This window comes from Gouania willdenowi, chromosome 6, assembly GCF_900634775.1.
Source record: "Gouania willdenowi chromosome 6, fGouWil2.1, whole genome shotgun sequence".
Taxonomy (NCBI): Eukaryota; Metazoa; Chordata; class Actinopteri; order Blenniiformes; family Gobiesocidae; genus Gouania; species Gouania willdenowi.
Window position 1 is genome coordinate 62,066,590 of NC_041049.1, and position 26,703 is coordinate 62,093,292.

The 26,703-nt window shown below is 37.5% G+C and overlaps 2 protein-coding genes across 3 annotated transcripts in view; one reads left to right on the forward strand and one right to left on the reverse strand.

Moving 5' to 3' along the window:
- Positions 1-20,835, reverse strand: sema7a (semaphorin 7A (JohnMiltonHagen blood group)). Of its 2 annotated transcripts, none has more exons than XM_028451163.1 (14): positions 20,272-20,835; positions 19,469-19,626; positions 15,721-15,762; positions 14,365-14,460; positions 13,463-13,565; positions 13,165-13,275; positions 12,764-12,906; positions 10,679-10,857; positions 8,954-9,062; positions 8,297-8,492; positions 8,078-8,190; positions 2,252-2,397; positions 2,104-2,162; positions 1-1,010 (listed from the first exon to the last, which is right to left on the reverse strand). In XM_028451163.1, exons 1-14 carry the CDS (start codon positions 20,390-20,392, stop codon positions 589-591), a joined length of 1,998 nt encoding a protein of 665 aa, XP_028306964.1. In that variant the 5' UTR covers positions 20,393-20,835; the 3' UTR covers positions 1-588. The 2 variants fall into 2 exon arrangements, with proteins under 2 accessions (XP_028306964.1, XP_028306966.1); XM_028451165.1 differs by having other exon boundaries at positions 19,469-19,602; positions 20,272-20,831.
- commd4 (COMM domain containing 4) overlaps positions 20,359-26,703 on the forward strand; it is an 11,823-nt gene continuing 5,478 nt past the window's right edge. Inside the window, exon 1 of the mRNA XM_028451167.1 lies at positions 20,359-20,784. The gene's annotated coding sequence lies outside the window, so the exon portion shown is untranslated. The remainder of the gene's footprint in view (positions 20,785-26,703) is intronic.

A 26,703-nucleotide genomic window follows, 5' to 3' on the forward strand; every position in this document is an offset into this window, starting at 1 on the left:
TGATATGAAACATATTTTAATAATTTTTAACTACATATATGTAGAACTATAACATGGTTCCCCAGTTTAGCGTTAAATTGTAACTGCCAATTTATCATATAATTTTCAAGTCAATTATCTAAACTCAATTACAATTTAATTAAGATTACAACAGCAATACATTTTTAAAATTATAATTACGCCATAATTGAATTACACGATTACAATTATAATTGACCCCAACCCTGGTGCAAAGTCTAGGTTTTGATAATTAAAAATGATGCACAATGCCTTTCACTCTGTTCAATCAAACTTCTTCTTTTGTGTTTCATTTCCTCCCTGGCGTCTTTTAAAGAAAATAACTTGGCTAAAGCGGTTTCCTGCAAACAAAACCAAACCAAACACAACTGTGGTGCTAAAACTACCAACAAAGAGTGTTGTTCTTCAAACTTCCTTCAATGGACTTCCTTCATTCTTACCCTGTGACATGATTATCAGTAGTAGCGCAGTGACAGGGAACATTGGTGCTACAAAAGCGTGATGATCTATATCCGAGCAACAAAGACTCCTTTCAAGAAAAAAACAAAACAAAAAAAAGTCATGTGAAATTCATCTAAAATTTCCCCACACGGCTTCAGCCAGCAGCGTCACCCACGCCAGCCGAGGAACCAGCGCCCCCGCATCGTTGTGGTCGTACGGAGTGTTGCCCCTGTTGGTGTTTTCATCAGCTATTCTCTGCTCAATCAGCTGATAGGTCTTCACCACTTTTCTATAATCTCTCTCCTGGGAAACACACTCGTAGTCGCCATAGTTATCGGTTGCCATGGAAGGGATCAGGTGCAGGCAGTTGGAGAGCATTTGCATACAAGGGCTGCTGTGTCCCGAGTGCTCCCAGGTGTATTTAGCGTGGTAGGAGTCTATGGGACAGGACAAGTAGAAAGGGACGCTCTGTGGGACTGAATAAACCGTCATCATCGTCAGTGATGAAGGAGAGTCGGTCTGTCTCTTGGTTCGGTTCAACAGCTTCAGGGCTAAAAAAAAAAGAAGAAAAAACTGAACGTGAACTCTTATGTATTTGCATAATTGGCCCATTAGTGGAAGCAAGCTACAGCTGTAGCCACAGCTGCCCTGAGTTAGATTGTTCAGATACATTTACATACCACCTAATACAGGGATGGGCAACTCTATTACAGCGAGGGCCACAAAACTGTGATTGTATCTGATCTGTGGGCCACATGATTAACATTCATGTCAGCATTAACACAGGACAGAAAAAAGGTTTTATCTTTTTTTCTCTCTCTGTGGTTTTGATGTTATGTCACTTTTTAGCTATTTTGTGTATTTCTGTTATTTTTTTATACCTTTTTGGGGTCACTTTCTGTATTTTTGCAGCTGTTTTCTGTATTTTCCTGTCATTTTGTGAACAGTTTGTGTGTCTTTGGAGCTATTCTGTAATGTGTTGTTGTTTTGTGTGTTTTTGTTGTCATTTTGTTTGTTTAAGTGGTTGTTGTTGTTGTTTTTTTGGACTTTTTTGTGTACTTTGTGCATTTTGCAGCTAATTTGTGTGTTTTGGGGGTTTTATTTGTGTGTTATTGTGGTCTTCATATTCCTTCCAACTTCTTGAATTACTATTGTGGGGTATTTGCTTTGAGGGCCGCAAAACAGGCTGCCAGTTGCCCATGTCTGGCCTATTACAAGACAGTTACAGTCCAAATCTCAGGACACTCATTAAATAAAGCTGAAAGATTAACACGTTACCAATCTTTTTAAGGTAAGGACGTACAACATATATAATATAGAAGGGATATATTTAAGACATACATTTAAACTAACATGGTGTTTTCATTCATTTTAATTTGAAAATGTGGTTGGGCTACATTCATGAGGTTAGACACAGGTATGAAGAACACAAAACAAAAGGACCTCTCCCTTTGTAATTGTCTCGACGCTGGAACTAAAACCCAGCGGCCTGTAAGTGTTCTGCTTATATCCGGGACTCTTATTGTGAAAGGTAAAATTAAAAATTCGCATTCTGTATGTCAATTAAAGAGATTTTGATGCCTGTTTAGGCAAACTGTATCATGCTATGCTGTATAATTGATTAATGTCTTTAAAACAACTTACCTTCAGATGTTTCGGAACACACATTTATTTTCCCTTTCGTTATATTTTGAATTCCACCACTGTGAACCAAAACAAAATATATTCATGAGATCATCACTGAGTTGAAGATATTAAAGCCCTATAGGAGAAGATTTCTGCTCATATTTACGGGATAGTCGGGCCGCATCCAAAGGCGGTCCAGGCACAGTACGGGTCCCGGGACAGAACACAATCTTCACACGAGTTGTTGTAGTCCTGACATTTCTGGAGATCCACGGTGGTGATTTTGTCCGAAAACCCAACAATTAACCTTTTCTGCAGACGAGAACCAAAAAGTCAATTAGTCTAAATGATACTGATGAATTGAAAACTCTAAAACGACTAAAACATAAATAAGATTAAAAAAAATATTAGAAAACAGGAAATGAGTGGTTATTTAATTTTTTTGTTTTAAAGTTCAAATATTAAAATTGAAATTCCAGACATGTTTTCTATCAGGGTCAAGAGAGGATAAGCACAACTTTAAAAAGCGATTGATATAACTTTTTTGTTTTCTAATACATTTTAGAAGACATAAACAAAACAAAACCTGTGTTGTGTCATATTGTGCGACCGCGAGTTCCTGTTTTGAGACGACGATGTGATATACGACAAGCCTTGTTTTTCCATGTCAAAAATTACGTCAGAGTAAAGTTCCAAAGAAAGTTTTAAACTGGGCGAGGGAATCCACAACAAAAGTCAGATATTGGCGCCCTTTGCCTGAAACTCAACAGCGTCCTCAAAAGCGCTCTTACATTGAAAACTACAACTTCCAGTTACACCATAAAGAAAAGAAAGTGTCTATTTGTACGGTTGCCAAAGTACAAGTACGTAGCGTCATAGGGTTAGGGTTACGGTATAACCCTATATAGCAACAATTTTTAGGGTTGGGGTAAGGTTTATTCTTAGTCACGGGTCCTAACCTGGCCAATGACTGACCTATCACGTAACCTAACCTAGCCAATGACTGACCTATCACGTAACCTAACCTAGCCAATGACTGACCTATCACGTAACCTAACCTAGCCAATGACTGACCTATCACGTAACCTAACCTAGCCAATGACTGACCTATCACGTAACCTAACCTAGCCAATGACTGACCTATCACGTAACCTAACCTAGCCAATGACTGATGTAATGGTAGATTTAGTGTTACCTCTAATGGTGTTCTCCGCTGCACTGTGAAATCAATGAAACAGACATGAGTTGATGAATTAATAAAAATGGATTTATTCTACAACTAAAATAAACGAATACAATTGTTTGAGAAGAATGTTTGGCCCCCCGTCCCGAGCAAGATCATTTACTGAGAGGACAAGAGAGCGACCACCAGCTTCGGAGTTCACAGCAAGAGAGAGAAAAAAACCCTGAAGCAATGATATTCCTGCAGTCTCCCCCTCCCCTTTCCCCCTCCACCAAAAGGAACTGTTTGCATTAAAACAAAAGGGGCAGAAGGAGATACAGGTCATCCCTGTGGATGTATGTGTGTGTGGTTGTGTGTGTGGTTGTGTGTGTGCTTGTGTGTGTGTGTGTGTGTGTGGTTGTGTGGTTGTGTGTGTGTGTGTGTGTGTGGTGGTGTGTGGTTGTGTGTGTGTGTGTGTGTGTGTGGTGGTGTGTGGTTGTGTGTGTGTGTGTGGTTGCGTGTGTGTGTGTGTGTGTGTGTGTGTGGTTGTGTGGTTGTGTGGTTGTGTGTGTGTGTGTGGTTGTGTGTGTGTGTGTGGTTGCGTGTGTGTGTGGTTGCGTGTGTGTGTGGTTGTGTGTGTGTGTGTGGTTGCGTGTGTGTGTGTGGTTGCGTGTGTGTGTGGTTGTGTGTGTGGTTGTGTGTGTGTGTGTGGTTGCGTGTGTGTCTTTTGATATGTATAAGATAAGATGTGTGAAGGAGAATGGCTACCCCCAAGAAGACGAAGAAGAAGAAGAAGAGAAAACAGGCACAGAGTTAAAAAGCAAATTATCCCCTTAATCATACACACATGACAAATATAAATGTATCATTGAACATTATTAGATAATTTGCTACGACACTGACCTATCACGTAACCTAACCTGGCCCAATAGGGCGCTGCGTATGCACGGTATATTGATACGGCAACCGTACAGATAGCCACTGCCTAAAGAAAAACCTGCCGTTTTTTTGTTTATTTTCATTTACATTTTTTTTTTTTAGAAACAGAAAATCAAAAATTAAGTTTTGTTTATCCCCTCTCAAATCCTGATAAAAAATAAAATGCCTTGAATTTCACTTTTAAATTTTAAAATGAAAATTAAATAGATTTAGATTTTATTGTAATTTTCTGAAGGGGAAATCCAATGACCAAAACGTACACTGACCATTGGATCTAGACCTCGGCAGATTCTCTAGACCTGTGGTTCCCAAAAAGGGGTATGTGTACCCCTGGGGATACAGGAGCACATTGCAGGAGGTACTCGGAAAGATTTGACTTTGAAGTAATGGAGAAATGTTCCTCATTCCTTTAAATAAATCACCACAAACTAACAGCACAATTGCTCCATAAAATACTATATTTTCTTGTAGATTATTGAAACAGGATTATTTTCATGCTGTAGAATCCATTTTTTATCACACTTCTGACAATAGGAAACCAAAATTAGTTAAATGTACAAAGGAGGCTGTATTTACTGGTACCTTCTATTGAAGTAATCACATAAAAGTTGCATGATATTTAAAATAAATAAATTCCCCTTTATATTCCACTCATTGTTTGAATTAGTAGATTTAGGGAACCAATGTTTGAGACACAGTTAGAGGCTTAGGAGAGCCCGTTGTTCCACAAATGAAAAGTAATATTTAAATATTAGGGAGGCGTTATTAGAATTATATTCAACACCTTGTATTCATACACGTTCACATTGATTAGAATTGTGTTTTAGGATCTTCCAGGATCCAGGGCTAAGGTAGAAAAACACCTTGTGTAACACCTTTTATTCTGCTGACTTGGAAAAACACCATTAGTTTCTCACGTATAATTAGCTGAGATATTAGTTTCTTTCACAACACATGTATTCATTAACTGTTTGACCATGTGCCTAATCAAGATGACTTCTACCTATACTGATGTGTATGGTGATTAAAGTTCCTCTGGAAACTTCCACATCGAAGGATGTACTGAGTATAAAATGCTGTATTACAAATCATTTGTTAGAACAAAGATTGAGACGACCATCTGTAACCATTGTCTCAGGTTGTATTATTTGCCTCCTTGATTGAATAAATCAAGTCATTATAGCAACTAATGGTACTAATGTGGTACTAATGATATGAAGACGGGGTACACGGGACAAAAAAGATTAGGAACCACTGCTCCAGAGCATGCAGAACATATGCTTTGTGGACAATGAGAAGGCATATGAAGATGAGAGCTGTCATCTTCTCTTTGAAAGTATGTGGTCTAGACCTTGTGTAAGAGCTGTAGACATTAGACAACGGCATTTTGAGCTGTGGACTTCTTTAAGGTTGTAACTTGGTGTTTTACATTGACAGGATGTTGTTGTGTGTTTTACTGGCAGCCTGAGAGAATAATCAGGTGGAGTCTGTATTCTTTTAAGCTCATAGCAAAAATGTTGCACAAAACAGAAAGTGTCTATTTGTACGGTTGCTGTACGGACAAACCCTGGTGCTATTGACATGGTAACAGAAATACAAGTACGTAGCGTCTTAGGTAGAGATGGAACGATTCACTCAACTCCCGATACGATTCGATTCACAATACTGGGTTCAAGATACGATTCTCTCACAATTTATTTCACAAAATGGGACTGTAGACAAATAATGATTGAAAAACATTCCTTTATTTTTTTGGGGAAAAAAACTAGAAAATACTGTATTATTTTTGTTTTATTTTTCATTGTCAAAAGAATCCCTTGATAAACTATTCAGAACAATATATTTTAATCTTGAATGAAATAAAAAAAAAAAAAGGAATAATGCAAATGAAGAAGAAGCCTATTAATTTAAATTCTGGTTCTATAGTAAACAATGTAAAACTGCATAATAGTTCTTTTTCTTTTTAAAAGTGCAACTGAAAATGTATTTTGTGCCTTAACAATTGGACAAAAAAAAAAAAAAAAACAGTCATTGCACTGATTTACGTCATATATTTGTTTGGACCAGCAGAGGGCGCTGGTAACCCAGCGGTCGGTTGGGATGCAGCTATTTTGTACAGTGACGAAGAGATGCTATGCTAGCAGACAGAGCTAATAGAAAAGCGTGACTTTTACAGATATTCACGTAATATTATAGATATTCTTTTGGTGCTAAAGGGGTAAGGAATCATTTATGAACATGTTTAAGAGTATAAGGCGGCCAGAAAGAAAGTAGTAGCAGATTCCGCCCGCCGCCTCAGCCTTTGGACAAGAGAAGGATAAATATATAAATCGATTTTTAACTGCCTTATGATTAATCGTTACATCCCGAGTCTTAGGGTTAGGTTATAACATAATATCGCAACAATTTTTAGGGTTAGGTCTAGAGTAAGGTTTAGTCTTAGTCACGCGACCTAAACTGGTCAATGGCTGACCTATCACGTGACCTATCACTAGCCTAATAGGCAGGGATGGGCGATATGGATTAAAAAAATAATCCCGATAATTTCTGGTATTTATCACAATAACGATAAACATCACAATAAATAAAAAACTATAAATAAATAAAACAATTCCCAACTTAAAGTGTAAACAGGTTCCTTACAAACACAAACACAACTCTAGACACATTAATAAAAGGCTACAATAGCTGCTGACTCAAAGAGCTCATGACCTGATATTTTATGGAATATATTAATGCATGTGGGTCACTCTATTATTGTTATTGTATGTAATTCATTTATTTCCTCACTTAAAATGAAATTGTTTTCTAAAAAAAAAAAAGCACATGAAAAGTAAAAATAACTCCAATAGTGTTTTTACTGCTGCTGAATATTATTTCATTTATCTGATAATGAGATACATAAAGTTATGTTTAATAAATAACTCTCTGATTTCCTATAATTAAACCAGATCAAGCTGATGATTTAATCATTCAGTATATTTAGGTGTAATAATCTCAATAGTTACATTAGTCTAATGGGACCAGCTTTGCCTGTGAACACGTGAAATATTATTAAAAAATATTGCGTTTCACAAGTTTGGACAAATGCATAGTGACATTAATATAATGCATTTATTAACATTTATTTCACACAACGTGTGACATGTTTAGTTTTTATCCTTTCATACAAATGTTAAATCTGACCATAAACAAATCAATGGCTCTCTGTGGCTTTATGACAGTAAGACGTGTTCTTTTTACTTGACCTATTCCTTATTTGGAGTGGTTAGCGTTAGCTCTTAGCCCAGTCTGTGTGTTGGTGGGTTAGCTTAGCATAGTTAGCTTTAGTTGAGTTTCCAGCTCATAATCGTTTCTACAGGTTCATCTCTGTCCCCGTGTTTGTGGAACTTTGGGTGGACATGACGGAGGAACTTGGACTGGTTCCCTTTGTTGGATGGTTGTCTGGTTTTAACCAAGTAGTGGTCCATGATGTATCGCAGCACGGCAGCTTCAGGTCGCTGTGACGAGCGCCGCCGTCTGTGTGTGCGCGAAGCCTCCACGCTTCGCTGCGGAGCTCCCGTGAACTTCGCTTTGCTCCAGAGAATAAGAAGTTGTTGACAACAAACTTGTGGGCAATTTTGGCCCCTGGAACAAGATTTTTAGGGGCATTCTTGGCTAAATTGAGGAACTAATGCCAACATGGGCATTTATCGTTTCTATCGTGGGATGACATATTCTTACCAGTGAGAATGTTTTTGACGATATATTGTGAACGACGATATATCGCACATTCTCACTAATAGACGTACGGATAGAATGTCGGTATATTGATACGGCAACCGTACGGATAGCCACTGCCCACAAAATATTACCGGTACATTCAGAAGAAGCACTTTGAAGGAAGTTCACCTTTTTGGAGTCAAGCCTCATGGTTTGTATGTGTGTACTGTTGGAGAGATGTGCTTCAGAGATGATGAAAGGCTCCACCCCTGTCTCTAACACTTTATGGATCTTCCCTGAGTCTGTTGGAGAAAAAAAACCAAGTTATTCCTTGAAATACTTCAATGTTTTTCTATTTCAAGGACTTTCTCACAGAAATCATGAACAAAATCAACAAAGGATGCATACCAGTGGCGAGGAACAGGACGTTGTATGTTTGCTGGTCTGAAGCCTGCACTGGATCCACAGCTATCTTTGTGTAGTTGTGGCTGCTTACATAAAAAGGAGCCACGTGATGGAGAGAGTGGACCCAGTCGGTCATTTCTGGATACTCCTTCACTATGTTGACGGTGGCCCTCGGCAGACCCCTGCTGTTTACCACACACTGAGAAATACACAAAGTTTACATTACTTTAAAGAGCAGACCTAAACAGAACGCTACATGTTTGCAGGACTCTTGAGCTGGAGTAAACATAGCTAAACAGATGTCAGCAGGAGGGGGAACTCTTTGGGTCACGTAGTTTTTTTTTTTTTGTTACAATGACAGGAATATCTATAAATACCCAGAATGTGAACACCACATTCATTGAACACATTATCTCCATAACAACAAGTACAAAGTCAAATTCAACACATGATGAACCAATGATGTCCGAGTGGAAACACTGAAACATGAGGTTTCCACCCTTTATGTGAGACCATGTGTTTGTTTGGGTCTAGATTTGTGCTCAGATACAAGACATGGGAAACACCGCCCCTATGGAATGTAAGTAAAAAAGAAAAACCAAAATAAAGCTAATAGAGGAAGTTCTCTGTCACAAACACAGGAGCCAAACAAGTGCTTACTGTTCCTGGCCTCGGCTGGGGGATGGCTTTGTCATAGCCTTTAAAAGTAGAATTCTCAAATATCTCTTCGATCATTCCGATGGAATAAATGCAAACTGCTGTCGAGTTCCTATGAGAGACAGAAAATATGAATGAGAATAATGATCAAATATGACATAATGCTATGCATCATGTTACAATAAAATATATTACTATTATATGAAGAGCTTTCTTGCATATTTATATTAGACTGTGTATGGCTGTAGACTGTTCTTTTAAATTGTGTTAATAAAGTTATGGGACATTTTTATGGTTCCAGCTAAGAATATACAAGTATCAACTTGAGTATAAAGTGTTATTTGAGTGCTACTTAGGTTCACAGAGGATTTATTTTTGATGCAATATGAGTAAGCATGTTGTATCTGGGACTTGTATAGTTTGAAGGTCATTAAAGTCTAAATTAGAGCATTCTAATGAGTTTTGAGTCTTTTGACTGATTAAAATGCTGAGATTAAATGAAAAATAATGAAGAAATTGGCTTCTGTCGTGAGTAAAAAGGCCAAAATAAGGAAGTTGATCAGAGTATTTACAGTGACGGGCCATGTTTAACAACTCCGATATATTTAGAATAGACTGAGCCTTTTTAGAGTGGACCAGAAATGTCAGTTCCTCCTGGTATATCGAGCGTCTCAGAGAGTATTAGTAAATAACAGTTTGGTACGGAACGCTGCACATTCCAATGACTGATCACCTCACACAAAGTAGGGAAGAAAATAGGAATTAAAGACTACTCCTCCCTGCAATCCATTTAAGAATAGACCATTAATAGACAGACGGGCAAGGAGACTTGTATCGTATCCAAGTCACGTCCTCCACAGTGAGTTCCATGGTTGAGATTAAATAGATCCCTTCCCCCACAATACAATACAATAAAACCGAAAAACAAGTTCATCAATTATTTAATGCAATGTTGAGCTATTTAGAGACTTTCTGTATTTTTATACACCAGGGTTGGGGTCAATTATAATTGTAATCGCATAATTTATAATTAATTACAAATATGGCATAATTAGAATTGTAATAGTAATTTTTAAAATGTTGCTGACATAATCATAATTGAGTTTTAGATAATTCACTTTGTAATTGCCATGACAATTCTATAAAATTGTCAATTACAATTTAACGCTAAGCTGGGGAACCATGTTAGAGTTCGATATGTACAGATCTACACATATTTTAATATTTAACTTCATGTTTCATATCAAGCTTTCACACATTTTACCATTTCAAAAAAAAATTGAAATTGAGGGGTTTACAGACACAAAAAAGGCTCGGACGTCCACAGCAAAAAAAATTAAAACCTATATTTTCATTGATTAGGAAGCCTAACAAGGTAACAATAGATAGGACAGAAATTAGATTATAGATATTAGTTTTAGTGTATTCTACAGCTGATTTAGGGCCCGTTATCATTAGAGATGCTAACCTAAAGCTAACACAAGAGAAAGGTTAACTTTTATTATGTTATAATAACATAATTGTAATTGACTTTCCGAGGATAAAAAGTAATTGTAATTCAATTGTAATTGGAGAAAATACTGATCACTGTAATCATAGTTGAATAGTAATAAAAAATAGATAACTGAAAACATAATTGTAACTAATGTAAGTGACCCAACCCTAGTGCACACTAATGCTTTTACTGGTATATTCTGTATTTCAGGGTGGGTTGATGGAGTGTCTGACCAGCTGCTTGAGAAGAGGGCATAAACCCTGGTGTCTCTCCAGTTCTCCGCCTGCATCACAAAGACGTCTTGGAGTCGATTGAAATAAAGTGACTCGTCTGGGAAACCACAGACGAGTCGAGCCTTGAGAAAAGAAGTCCACATATTCTGGAAGAATCTCTTTGATCCACCTTCATCAACCTGGAAAAATGCAAAAAAGAAATTAAACCCAGAGGAGATTCCTTTTTTTTTTTTGCTTTTGCAATTAAAGTTGGGTTCCTGTGGAAACACGTCGTCAATCAAACATGAGAAACAAAATAACATAAATGTGTTTTTGGGCTTGTGCCATATATAACTAGTGTCAAATAGGAATGTTGAAACTGTCAGTGTTGCAATTCAATAAAAGACAAAGGTTGATTTGTTACTTTGGACTCAATAATGGCTGCACCAAAAGCATTAATCCTACACACAGACATAACACTGCAGTGCATTGTACTCACAAATCCTGTGCATATCAATCTACCCACTATGTTCCCATCACATCTCATATTCTATCACATGGAGAATAAAATATTCCCCATGAGATCATTTTATTTTAACATAATGCAACAGCAGCACATTAATATTTCATACATGCTATCAGAGTTAAACAGTCTTATAGCCAGGGATTTAAACTACACAGCACTGATTTTACACATGGTGGAATCTTTCATCTTAATTTGTATATGAAGAGTTTATTTTCTCATCATTACAGAAATTGATTTTCAAAAATAAATGCCTTGATTATGGGTAGGGCTACAGGAGCAGCTAAGACACGCCCAGACTATACTACAATACATAGAATAATCTATGCCCTAGACTAAAAAATAGACAATATATCATGCATTAAAAAAAAAAAAAAAACGTGCAATAAACTTATCAGCATATGAACCTTACACATAGCTTTTCCTCTTAACATTTTAGTCCAAGTATTTCAATTTGGTATATTTAGTTGTAAAATGTCAGAGTGACTGCCCTCTATGGGTTGAAACCAGGATATTACAATTGATTTTTGCTATTGGCTGAGAACAAGATCATGTGACCTTTTGGGACCCTCTTGCATCACAAACAAGCACTGTTAGCCCCGCCCCTTTTATAAAGACCTGTGGGCTCTACACTCTGTGGTGAGTAGGTTGGATTGAGAGAAAAGTGAAGAGAGGTATATTGAGTAATTAGTAGCTAGTTAGCATAGCATAGATTGTTCATCGGAGATTTTATAGTATAAACTGGGCGTGTCTTAAAGGTGCAGTCTGCAAGTCTTACAAAAGTGACTTTTTTGTCATATTTGCTAAAGCTGTCACTATGTAAGGACAGCTTTACATCAAACTAGTAGTTTGTGTGAAAAAAAACAGGCTCAATGAGTCCTCCTGCTGCTCCTGCAGCCTTCGGCAGATGGTCAGGATGCACCGCAACGAGCAATAAGAACCAATCAGAGCCAGGATTGTGTTTGATGGACTGACTGACAGCTGTTGCTCACAGGCCCTGCCCCTTTCCCGAAGCTTTTTTACAGTGTATGGTCTGGAGGAGTAGAAGATGAAATTGTTGACTTTCTTGCTAGAAAGGTACTTACTGCTGCTTGATTTACATTATGTTTGATTTGTAATTGTTACACTAGAACTCTGTGGTGCATGTGTTGTTTGTGTGCGTGCAGCAGCCTCCGTGGGAGCTGCTGTAAGTGAAACTGTGTTGTTGCTGCTGCTGCTGAGGTGTGTGCACATTGAGAGAGAGAAGCGCTGCAGTAACATGCTTTGAACAGAGCATGTTATATTGCTGTGATGTTGCTGTCGGACTAACGTTAGCTTGTTAGCTCCTCTGAGGGAGGGACTTTGTAAAGTTTGGAGGCAGGGCAAGAGAGCAGCGGGGAGGGAGGGGGAGAGAGGGATCTGAAAGTTGTGGACTGCACCTTTAACAGCTCCAGGAGCCCCGCCAGCTGCCATTACAGCTCTTAAACTCCCTATGGAGCATGCAGATAGAAAAGTTTGTTTTGTGTTTCTAAGCAAAGGTTTGTTTAGGTATTTGCAAACCAGCAGAGCATTGATTTGATGATGACATCATCTCTCCATCTTACTTTACAAACTCTGGCAACCCTTGAGATCCAGGGGTCAGCCTCAGGGCTGGGGTCAGAGTTCTTCTCCCGGAAAAAGATGTAAATTTTCTCATTGTCAGGATCATCCTTCCGCTTCACCCAGGATGCTGATATGAAGGTGGGCTCTGTCAGAGAGGGACGTGATGATCAAACTTCTCCTTGCATAGAAATTAATCACCACTCAAATAGAAATAATAAAATAAAAATAGGGAACAAATGCAAATGTTGTCGTCTGTTGCAAAGTTCTAGCTTAAATCACATTTGTGCCCTTTTTAAATGACCTGCGTTTTTTAATGTAATTTATTATGCAGCCAAATTACAAGACTAATGCTCTCATCTTGAAGTGGCCATGCGTTATATATTAACTGCAATCATTTACTCACCTGAAACCCAGCTGTCATACATCCATACGTTGGTTCTGCCGCCTGCTTTTCTTCTAAACTGTAAAGAACTTCCATCAGCATCCAATGGTGCTGCTGCATACAGATCTCCCTCTGACAGTTAGAAACACACATTTTTAAATTACTGACATGATCAATTATTAAGGAGATTTTTGAGTAAATGCGCTGGTTTTCTCAGTGCAGTTCTTACATTTTACATGCTACAGTTATATAAGCCATGAAACAGGCTGAAGTCTTATTTTAAGCATCTGATAAAATAGCAGGCACGAGTCCAACATACCTACTGTCAGCGAGAGAAAGTTCTGTGTGTGGACAAATGGAGAGATTCCTGTTCCTTCATAACTCTCCATTATTTCCACAGACTGATTGTCGAATGATGGAAACTGTAGAATCAAAGAAAATTAATTATATAAAGCAGTGTTTCTCAAATGAGCAGTGTTTCTCAAATGAGGGTGGTGCCATTACATACCCCTTCGGGGTATGTAATGGCACCACGGGGGGTACTTGAGAAAGACAGAGGAAAATTAACAAATAAAGCAATAAAAATATGGGGTTTATTAATGTTTATTTATTAGTTAAAAATGATAATCATACTAAATATTACCAGCAACTCACAAAACGAAAAAGAAAAACACACAAAATAAGAGAAAAATATACTGAATGATAAAAAAAACAGACAAACAACAACAAAATACACAAAATGACACCAAAAACACACAAGATGATGCAAAAAACACACAAAATGTCTATTCAGGAGGCACTAAATACTGTTTCATTCAACTTATTTACAACATTAGATTCTTTAAAATGTGTGTTATCACATTCATTCCATCATTATGTTCTATAGATGTTTTTTCACAGCAAAGTGTTGTTCAAAAGTAAGAAAAAGGGGCCACTAGAGCCAAAAATGTTTGAGAACCACTGATATAAAAGATATGATGGAAAAGCATCAGGGAAGACTTTTAATGACCAGAAAATACTTAACGTGACCAGAAAAAGACACCGTGAGACCAAAACCAGCAGTTCCCTTATAAAGCTTGGTGTTCACTGTACGTTTAATTATACACACAAAAGCTTCACGTTTTGATCAGCGTCCCCTAATGCTGCCAGTAAAGCTGACTAATAGAAGTGTGTCACACAGATGTGAGCAGCACATGGAGGATGTAGTATACGAGAACTCACCAGTTTCCAGCACTGGGGTCTGCGTCCATTTGTTCCACAGACAAAAAGGCTGTCTTGAAACGTTTCAATGACGGTGATGACATTTTCACACGGTCCCTAAAACACAATAGATTATATTCAGACACACACACACACACACAAAAAAATCATAATAAATGTTTTAAAACTTGTGTAAAGTAACATGGGTAAGGTTGAAAATGGTTAATAACACATTTCTTGCGATTCCTCCATAAAGTGGAAGAAAATAAACTCTACTCAGACTTTATTTCCTGCAAAATGTTTTGTCTATAATTTACAACCGTTACATTCCTAAAGAGACAAAAACTTTGCTCTGGTTGTCAAGGACACAAAACTCAGGATAAAGTTTATATGGTTGATGGTATCAATCTTCACTAACTCAGACCTATCTACATAAGTGTTTTGGTAGAAAAGCGATACCATTTATGTATTTATATATAAATCCATGTATCCATATATAAGTCCATGTTATTTTAAATCGACTTTTCTGTGCTTTAAACATGATTAAAATGCTATTAGGGCTTCATACACATGCCCAAAGTGTTTTTTTCATTGATTCCATCAATCATTAGTTAGAGGGTGATTTGCTCCTTTCTTACTGCAGGGTGAGCCCAAACACCTCGCTCCAATTTGATGAAGCGTTCCCACTTTGATGATGAATTTCACGCGGCACTGAGCTGGAGAAGCCACGCCTCCAGGAAGCTCTCTGCCGTGATTAACATGTAAACAGACACGCCCACGAAGGTGAGCATTTCAGCATCCTTCGCACAGTGCTATGTATGTATTTTCTGCAGTCTATGTATGTACCGGCGAACGCCCCGCCCCCACGCTCTGTCTCGTGTTTATAAAGCAGCATGAGCTCAGCTACGGAGTGGGTGGGAGGAGGGTGGGCCGTCCTCTGGCCCCACATCACCGTGCGGGGAGGAGGAAGTCAGTGTCCTGTCTATCGACACGCCCACTCATGAATATGCTTAAGTAGGCCACAAATCAGCCTGTTTGTGTAGAGTTGCTCAGAAAGTGACTTTTCAGAGGCTAAAACTCTGGAAAACAGGCGAGTTTGGGAAAATAAACCTCAAATATTATGTTTTTGGGGTTCTTAGAACAAATGGAGATGGGAGAAAAATAGTATAATATGGAACCTTTAATGCTCAGATCCCTGATTATTTTAAATGCCGACATGAATGTTGATCATGTGGCCCTCCAATCAGACAAACACATTTTTGTGGCCCTGCTGTGAAAAAAGTTGCCTTCCTCTGCATTAGAACCTTAAACTCACACTGGAGCTACAAACTAACTCTAAAACAACAACAACCCTGGTTTGAATGCTGAGCTACGAACCTCGAGACACTGCTGTTGTCCCGTTGCTTCCAAGGGATACTTCTGTAAGAGAAATTACAAATGAGTGTTATAATAGTTAAGACGTTCATGCCGAGACAGACAGTTACATTTTACAACCCAATAAAATCAGTTACCATAAAAACAGGGCAGACGTGGCATCTGTAATTGTCAAATATTTAACCCTTTATTAAAAAACCAATCCAAGTACAACTCCCCTGCGATTAGGGATGTAACGATTCACTCAACTCCCGATACGATTTGATTCACGATACTGGGTTAACGATACGATTCTCTCATGATTTATTTTACAAAATGGTACTTGCAATGATTTACGTCATATTTGTTTGGACCAGCAGAGGGCGCTGGTAACACAGTGGTCGGTTGGCATGCAGATATCTTTCAGTGAAGAAGAGATGCTATGCTAGCAGACAGAGCTAATAGAAAAACGTGACTTTTACAGATATTCAAGTAATATTACATATATTCTTTTGGTGCTAAAGGGGTAATGAATAATTTATTAACATATTTAAGAATAGAAGGCGGCCAGAAAGAAAGTATTAGCAGACTCCGCCCGCCGCCAACACTTCTGGTTAATCGTTACATCCCTATTTGCGATGATGACACATTAACTGTCATGCTGCTATAAAGAAACGCACTTTATGATAAACTACCACCTTTAATAAAATATAATCACTAAAATGATTAATCGGTGACATTTTGACAGAGTTTACTCTCTAAAGGCTAAAACCATTGCAATAAAAATAAAACGTCCCACAAACCCAGACAGTTAATCTGACAACAAACTGACATTCATTGTTAAAATGAACATCGCTCTCTGAAGAGTCCTTAACACTTCATGCATTTCAAATTAGGATAAGCAGTCTCACTAAATTTCCTGGATCGTAATGTTTAACACACTTTGACATTTTGTGTGTCCGTGACACGTCTTTACCACCAGCAGCACTTAATCTGAAGCTGCCAGCTTTCAACCGGCCATATCAGCTGGCAAACAGACTCCTTAAACAACAATAGGACTGTGTCAGCCATCTGTTACAGTAGCATCTAATTATAATCACTGTATAATCTACAGACAACCTCCTAGTGTGGCCAGAAATACAGAATTATACATGTTTTTCTTAACAGTTTGAATGAGAGATCTGCCAGTAATTATTTAGGAGACAAAGGTAAAGTAAAGTATTTGATGTGCTTCCTTTAGTCAGAATGACGAGAGTCCCTTATTGTTGCCCTATGCATTATGCAATGACCCGTTTTATATTGTGTTACCTTACACCAATAAGATCCTTCATTACTTTTTTAACAGGTTAAGCTATAAGGTATCTTCTGGGTTGGATCAGACAACACTGATGAACCTTAATGTCCAAAAACAAAAAGCATTGGCTGCTGATAGATGCTGGTTTTACTATAATAAAAGCTGCAAACTGGGATCACCCTAAACCTCAAATTTCCATATTGCAAGGTGAGGCTAGACAAATGTATTTGTATACAGCATTTTAAGCAAATGGCAGTTCATTGTGCTTTACAGGATTAAGGTGCAGCATATAAAAACATTATACAGAGTTTAAAATCAAACAATAAAAGCATTACATCAAAAGTAAAAAGATTAGAAATCTCCCTCTCAGTTATATGCAGTATGGATTTAATAATGTTCCCATGTGATGCTGACTTCAGCTCTGCTGGGTGTTTGTTCCATTTCTTTGCAGCATAACAACTAAAAGCAGCATCACCATGTTTACTGTGAGCTCTGGGCTCCACTATCTGACCTGTGTCCATAGATCTGAGAGACCTGCTGGGATCATACCTGACTAACATCTCACTGATGGATTCTGGACCAAACCCATTCACAGATTTATACACCAGCAGCAGAACTTTAAAGTCTATTCTGAAGCTGACTGGGAGCCAGTGTAAAGATTTAAAAACTGAAGTAATGACCTCTGATCTCTTTGTTCTGGTTGAGACCAGAGCTGCAGCATTTTGAACCAGCTGTAGCTGTTTGATGAAGACCATTACAATAATCCAGTAGGTTGAGATAAAAGAATGGACCAGACTCTCCTGATCTCTCTGAGTCAATAAATCTTTCTCTCTGGAGATGTTTTTTAAACGGTAGAAGAAACACCAAGGTTTCTGACTTGGTCTTTATCTTATAAAGATCGAGACTCAAGATATTCACTGACAGCAGTCCTCTTTTCCTTGTCACCAAAGACAATCACCTCCATCTGATCATGATTTAGTTGAAGGAAGTTTTCACTCATCCAGCAGTTTACTTTTTCTAAGCAGTCACACACCACCTCAATGGGACCATAGTCATCTGAGTTCAGTGATAGATATAGTTGTGTGTCATCTGCGTAGCTCTGATAATCAACCTTACAGTTCTGTAAAATTTGTCCTAAAGGATGTATATATAGGCTAAACAGAAGGGGTCCAAGAACAGAGCCCTGAGGAACCCCACATGACATTGATAATCTGTCAGATTCAAAGTTTCCAATGCTTACAAAATAACTTCACTCCTCCAAGTTGGACTTAAACCATTGCAGTACTTTTACATTTATAGTCCAATCCATGTTTGCAATTTGTGCAACAAAATTGTATGATCTACAGTGTCAAATTCAGCACTGACATCCAATAGAATGAGAACAGATTCTTTTCCAGAATCAGTGTTCAACCTTATGTCATTGATCACTTTGATAAGAGCAGTTTCTGTGCTGTGATGATAACGAAAGGTTAATGAGTATCTAAACCCATTCTTTTTCCTGACCTGCCACTCGGAGGGAAATTCAAAATATGACTTGATTATTGGGGCAGTTAAAACACACCTGGAGTAGTTAAGACACGCTCAGTCTATACTATAAAATCTCAAATAAACAATCAATGCTATGCTAACTAGTTACTCAGTACTCAATATATCTCTCTATTCACTTTTATCTCAATCCAACCTACTAATCACAGATTGTAGAGCCCACAGGTAATCAATTGTAATAGCAGGGTTTCAACCCAGTCACTCTGACATTTTACAACTAAATACACCAAATTGATTGGTTTTGGGGTTTAGTTACTCTTTAAGAATTGACTCAGTTGGTGAAGACCATGTGCACCTTCTCAAAGATCTTGGCCATGAAAGGAAGGATTCTGATTGGTCTATAGTTAGCCACTATAGAGGCATCCAGGATTCGCTTTTTTAACAGAGGTTTTACAGCAGCTATTTTCATGGATTCTGGTAGTGTCCTCTATTCAGTTTCCTCAATTATTTAAAGGGTCCCGGTCCACTGTAATAAATTGTGACATTCTTCAGTGGTTGAGTTGCCGTTCAACCATTTTTTTTTTGTTGGTATTTTTGATTTGACCCAAAGAGTTAACTGCATTTATTCTCTGTATTTTTACATTCAAACACAGAGCATTTGGCATATACGCTTTGGGAGTGAAATATTCTTTGCTTTGAGAATTGCTGCATTGCTAATGTTGTTCATGTCAAGTCTCTGTATGTCATTTATTTGCCAGACAGGGGTGTAGTCCTTAGAGAAGTAAACTATTGGTGACACATGCATGCATGAGTCAGAAAAAGTTTCAGTTCTATATTCGGTGATATGAAGCTCTCATGGCAACCCTCATTTATGTGATGACCAGGGAGGGATTGGATCCTCCGATGGTTGCCAAAGAAAAAAAACACCTCTTATTCATAGTTTAAATTTGTAAGCAACTTAATGCAAACTGTGGCTGTATCATGATCACTCACCTCTATGATGTTATAATTGTCCCCATCAAGTTTTAACACATAATCTGTGCCTCCTACATACAGCTCCTGGGAGTCCTGGTACAACACACTGTGGTTCTGAATGTACTGGTATTTAAATCCACCACTGATTGCATCTGGAAAAAAATGAAAAAATAAACCTGAAGACAAAATAAAGCACAACCTCAATAGGCTACTAAAGTCAAATAGCTACTGGTTTAAATGAGAACATGCAGAGTGATGGATGCACAGGAACCGTGGCAAGATTTATTACCAAAAATAGACGTGAGGGGGTGAAAGTAACTAGTAACTGTTTCTTTGAGTACTAATTAATTGAGCTACTTTTTACTTGTTTAGTATTTAATGCATGTATGACTTACTTGAGTATATAAAATTACTAAAATTACAACAAAAATGCACCAACACCTGCAATAAAAACAAAATGACTCCAAAAAACACACAAAATGACATCAAATACAAGCTAAATGTGAGACAAATATACAAAATTACATCAAAAATACACAAAATTACAGAATAATGTACAGAATAAAAAAATAAAATAAAAAAAAAGCTGTTCATACATGAGATGTTTACTGTAAGGGACCCGTACCAATATTTATTACCAAAAGTAAACGTGGGGGGTATTTTGTGTAGCCTATATTTAATTGAACTACTTTTTACTTGTACTTGAGTATTTTATGTATAGACTTACTTGTACTTGAGTACAATTTCAAGTAAGAGTACTTAATTGAGTAGGATATACTTTTTACACCACTGAGATTATGTAAACATAAGTGACATCTTACCTTTGCTCAAAAGTCGAGGTGTGTTTTTAGATCCTAGTGTCGGGGTGTCTGACAGACCAACACTGAGAATCAGCTGGAAATCCGCAGTGAACCAAATGTAAACCCAAACCAACCGCCGCATCTTTTCCACAGTCCACACGCGCCAACGGACGATCCTGTGAACGCGCGCCCCGGTGGAGGCGCACTGAACCCCGGTGGAGGCGCGCTAAACCCCGGTGGAGGCGCACTGAACCCCGGTGGAGGCGCGCTAAACCCCGGTGGAGGCGCACTGAACCCCGGTGGAGGCGCGCTAAACCCCGGTGTGCGCAGCTGCCTCTCTGTCCCCCGTCTGTCCGCAGTGGCACCACATCATCATTGCACTCCCTACTACGGTGTCCCTGCAACAATTAACACGTGAGAAACGGATATATTTCGGGATCCCGGTGAAGGTGAGAATGACTAAGATTAACCGTCTATTAATCCACCTGACTGTGGCATTGAGCTGCGCAGCGGACACAGGATGAACATGAACAGGTCAGCCTTTTCACACACACACACACACACACACACACACACACACACACACACACACACACACACACACACGCACACACACGCACACACACGCACACACACACACACACACACACACACACACACACACACACACACACACACACACACACAGTGGATCAGGGGAGGAGTTTGAGGCCAAACCTAATCAGCTCAGCATATGGTTTAGAATGGTTTCACTGGCCATTATTTATTTGTTTGTTTGTTGTGGCGGTAGATTCCAGCAGAACCAGGTTCAGAGGTGGCAGCTATCCGCTTCGACTGGTTAGTGGACAGAAGGACGAACAGAAAAGGATAGGCCATCCAAATGTCCACGGCTCGTTGAGCCGTGAACCAATGATCAGTCCATGTCAGTTTCTCAGACTAGTTGAGCTTCGAACCATCGATCAAGAACCGCCAGCTCCAACATCAGGACTCCTGAAACAGAAAACAAAGCCCCCGTAGAGCGAGGAGAAGGCACAGACTGCAGAAAAAAACATGATATATGATACACTTGTTCCTATAGTGGTTAGGTTAATATTAATATTAAACATCTAGCGGCTATCCACCATGCTCTGAGTATGCAACCATTAGAGACGAGAATTTGTCTTGTAATGGGCGTACGTAGTGATCTCAGCGATCACTACAATAGGGACACTTGCCCACATTTAAATTATCGCAATTATACGATGTACGCTTTAGTAAATGAGTAGGTTATGATTGTAACAGTCTCTCGCAATGGTCTGAGATGTTGACCATTTATGTGTAATGGTCTGTGATTGTGACCAAACAACAATAAAAACAACAACAATAACATTTTCATTTAAACACATTTGAACACCTTTTTGTCTTTGATTGAATAATAGACCCAAAGCTGCCTTTGCAAGGTGACGTAGTGGTTAGCACGTCCGCCTCACAGCAAGAAGGTCATGGGTTCAAGCCCTGGGATGGACACTTGGGTCCTTTGTGTGTGGAGTTTGCATGTTCTCCCCGTGCTGCGTGGGTTTTCTCAGTGTACTCCGGCTTCCTCCTACAATCCAAAGAACATGACTGTTAGGTTAATTGGAGTTTTTAAATACTCTGTGTGTGTGTTGCCCTGTGATGGACCAGCGCCCAGTCCAGGGTGTACCCCCGTCTAACACCCAAGCTGGAGATAGGCACCGGCGACCCTGAGAACGAAAAAGGAAAAAAGGTGCAAGCAGGTCAGAAAATAGATGGATGGATAGATCTTACATCATGGAAGATTAAAGTCTAACTGTGAATATCTGGAAAAGAGATTATTTGGCGTTTTGCAGGGGTTTGCGGAGGCGTGCTCATGTTTAAAAATTTAAATACTTGAATTATTGCAGACAAGCATCAACCGTGCACTGTGAAGTGTAATTTTTGTTGCACATTAAATTCTTATTGAGAATAAAAGACCCTTTACATTTTTAATTATAGGTAATTATTGAAATTCTATACATTCGATTCACAGGCCTTTGTTACAATTTACATCATCATTGACGGTGATGCAATTCGTTCTCTGTTTTGTAGTGGTTTCGCAATGCTGCACATGTTGGTTATGTGCAGTTTGCATGTTCTCCCTTAGTTGTTGTTGTTGTTGTTGTTGTTGTTGTTGTTGTTGTCGTTGTTGTTGTCGTTGTTGTCTGCTTCCTCCTTCTGCAAAGCTGCATTTTGGACAAACTTTAGGGAAGTCCTTATGGAGTCCCTCCGTAAGACCTTATGCAAAGATCAACAGCCACTGTTTTCAGTGGATGAGAAATAAAACAGTTTCAGCTTCCACTGAACTGATGATACATTTATGACCAGTTATGACCTTAGAGACTGACCATCTAAAAAACAGTCTGGTGTAGAGTGAGTCAGTACATTGTGAGTAAGGAAGGAAGGTGAACAAGGAAAGATTCAACAGCACATTGAGGTTGATAGGATGATTTATTTATTACACATTGGAGCCAACAGCTGACAGAGATCAATAATAGGAAAGTTCCTGCATTCTGAGAAAAAAAGCAAGAACAGTTTTACAGTTCTTATAGAATATTGAATGAAAAGAACAAATACAAAAACATAGAATTTAAGAAAATTAAAAAAAAACATGTATATAATTAAATATAAGACTGTTGATTAAATAGGGATTAGATACAAGTGTACACCTCTAGGAAAAAAAAAAAATTAAAAAATAATTCAAATATACAAATATAATACAGATAAATACAAGTACAGTACAGTGAGTCATCAACCAACTGCACTGTAAAATCAAAAAGCTGTTGTACTAAAGTGATGAAACAATATCTTTACAATCTAAATGCCTTTTGGCAAATCTAAAAGCAAATGATATAGCAAATTGTTATTTAAAGAAATGTTGCTCATTTATGATGAACAGCCACTGTGGTGCAGACACAGAGATGTAAAGCTTTATTATTTATTTATTTTTGTATTGATAAGCTGGATAATGAACTTTGAGGAAGGAAAGTAATTGAGCTTTTAGATGAGCTATATTTAAAACATGGAACAAATGGGTTTTATGCTTTGCTCAAACAACAGAGAACGCCATAACCACAGCAGTCTGCTGGAAAATGCTCTTTCACTCATGTGTTTGTTTGTTTGTACAGCTTGAATAGCAGATGCTCACATTCAATAGGACTTTATGTGTGTTTTGATCTCAGCTCAAGCTGGACTGATCCGGATATTATCATTACCATTATATTATATATTACCGTTCAAACAATGAAGCTTGGCCTTTTCAAGAAACTACAAATATTTTCTGAACAATTTAAGCCCGTTTTTGCTTATTTTTACCGTTTTTCTTCAACTACACCAAACTTTCCTTATTTTAACCTATTTTATCACTTTTTCATACAACATTTTTGCTCCTTTTAATGCATTTTTGCTACATTTTTTTTGTTAGCCACTTCTTTATCAAATTTCAATGCTTTTTCTGCACATTGTTTACACTTTCAAGACATTTTCAGCACTTATAAACCCTTTCCACCACTTTTCCACAGAATATCACATACGTTGACCCTTTATTACCTCTTTTCTCCATATTTCATGCTTATTTTTTGACAATTTAACCAAATTTATGATTTGTCATGCCCATTCATTTTAACAGTCTTTTACTTATACACTTATTTAATGTTTATTCTTTCTTTCGTCTTTGTTAAATGTTTTATTCTTTTATTTGTGATTTGTCTTAAGTGGCTGTAACGAAAACAATTTCGTCATGGGATTCATAAAGGAATTCTGATTCTGATTCTGATTATTTGCCAGTTTGAACTAATTGTTCCAAGATTGACACTTACCACTTTTTCTGTCCGTTTTTGGCCACTCTAATTTACTACTTTTCACCAATTTCTGTGGTTTTTAAAATTCATGTCTGTGTTCAACCACCTTCAGGTAGAGTGGGGGTCCCCAGTCTCTGTTACCATTATTTTGGGGGTCACGGCCTGAAAAGTTTAAATGGTAAAAAAATTGACTTGATTTATATAGCGCTTTATCACCACACTGAAGCAGTCCCAAAGCGCTTCACATATCAGATCATTCACCCAATCACTCTCACATTCACACACCAGTGGGACAGGACTGCCATGCAAAGCGCTAGTCGACCACTGGGAGCAACTTAGGGTTCAGTGTCTTGCCCAAGGACACTTCGACACATAGTCAGGTACTGGGATCAAACCCCCAACCTCTCGCTCAGAAGACGATCCTCTACCACCTGAGCCACGGTCGCCCTATAATATCGCCCCTTAATTGAAGAAATAACCGATAGTATTGATAAAAATGAATATAGTCTTCTTAGATCTTTGGAAAGCATTTGATACAGTTGACCACCGTATACTTATAAGAAAAATGGAAAAGTATGGTTTCAAGGGTATTGTTTTGGACTGGATAAAAAAACAGTAATTTATGCAACAGAAAACAGTTTGCACAGATATCGCAGAACAAATCATGTTGTTTGAATATTAAATGTGGGATACCACAGGGGTCAGTTTTGGGGCCGAAAATCTTCATAATGTATATCAATGATAATTGTAAAATAACTGAAAAACTAAAATACGTGTTATTTGCAGATGATACCATTATGCTTTGCACTGATGTGGACTTGCAGCAGCTCTTGAGGATGGTCACTATGGAGATGTGTAAACTTAAAAAGTGGTTTGATCTTAATAAATTATAATTAAACCTAAATAAAAGTAAATTTATGTATGTAATTTAGATGTAAAAGTAAATATAGACAATGTTAACATAGAGAGAGTGAACAAAGTCACATTTTTGGGTGTGATCTTGTACCACAGGATCTGCTAGAAGTCATAATATATATATATATATATATATATATATATATATATATATATATATATATATATATATATATAATTTCATAATACATATACACCCTTTTTTCAACCACTTCTGATGAAATTATTGTATCTTGGTTTATTCCTGATTGAAGGGACATACAGTACATATCTTCACATTATACTATTGATTATTCTCTTATTTATCACATTAAAAAGATGGACAAAGGAAATAATTTTGATGTTTGAGTTTATGAATAATCCTAAGTGTTGCAGACCTGTTACGTCATAACCTGTTACGGGGATCTTGTTAGGTGTACATCACGACCAGGCAGCTCAGTGCAATGTAGCCTAAGTAGATTTCATTAATCATGTTATCTTGTTTGTGAATCAGGTGTTAAGATCTCAAGATGTCGAATAAGCTGAGACGAGGTTGGAAAGGAAACTGTTTGACAATGTAGAAAACAACTCAGATTTTTGTGAACAATTTCACTACAAAAAAAGGAATAACATCACAATGACGTCAATCATTTAAATTTAAGATATTTTAAATGGTGTTAAATCCATGTTCACGTTTTTGGAGCTTTTAAAGTAGTAAATCGCCCCCTTCTGACCTTCAGATCATGAGTGCGCTGGGCTTTAGCGATGCAGATTTTCTAAACTTGGTCAACCTTGAAAAGCTTTAGATAAGGACCTGAACAATGCTTTCAGACAGCAGCTGTGTCTCAGTGTGGGAAACATTCAACACACAGATACAGTTACTTGGGAAGAAAACAAAGGAATCCACAAATAATCCTGTTACTAAAGTCACGATAAATGACCTTGACATGTGTAGATTGTGCCAACACGCTGCTTCATCTGGAGGTCATGTCCCAATAATGCACAAAAACACTTTTTTGCTTTGATTGACAATATTTATGAGAAATAAATAAATAATATTAAAAATATTTCATTTTTTGAATAATAAAAACACTACAGAGCTCCAGACATGACATGACAAAGAAAAAAAATCAAGAAATCCTATAATTTGTGGCCACAAGTTTGTAATTCGTGGCCACAAATGATTTTTTTCTTTACAATGTCATGTCTGGGGCTACGTAGTGTCTTTATTATTCAATAAAGAAAATATTTTTAATAGTAATAATACAAAATAACTTCAATTAAAAAAAAACCTCCTTTTCAATCAATAAACGTTTAATTCAAAAAAAAAAAAAATTATTTCAATTAAAAGAAAAAAAATGTTCAAATGCAGTTATATGGGTCTCAAATATTTATTTATTTTGCATTTCAACACTTTTTTTCTTTCATTCTTTTATTTGAATTTTGTTTTTTTGTTTTTTTTTTGTTTTATTGAATAATAAAGACACAACTGTACTACCCATAATATATGGCCACAAATACAAAAAAAATGATTTCAATCACATTTTTTTGGGTCTCAAACTTTTTATTTATTTTTTTGTATTTGAACACTTTTTTTCTTTGATTGAAGATATTTATTTTTGATTGAAGTAAACTGTTTTTATTCAAAAATATAGTTTTTTTTTATTGAATAATAAAGACACAAATCTACCTCCATTAAAAATCAGCTGAGACCGTATTTACACAG

Coding starts and splice junctions, on each gene's coding strand:
- sema7a (XM_028451163.1), bottom strand. CDS start 20,392: ATGCGGCGGTTGGTTTGGGTTTACATTTGGTTCACTGCGGATTTCCAG. Junction 13,566..14,364: donor GACCCCAGTGCTGGAAACTG/GTGAGTTCTCGT, acceptor TTGATTCTACAG/TTTCCATCATTCGACAATCA. Junction 8,191..8,296: donor CGTCCTGTTCCTCGCCACTG/GTATGCATCCTT, acceptor TTTCTCCAACAG/ACTCAGGGAAGATCCATAAA.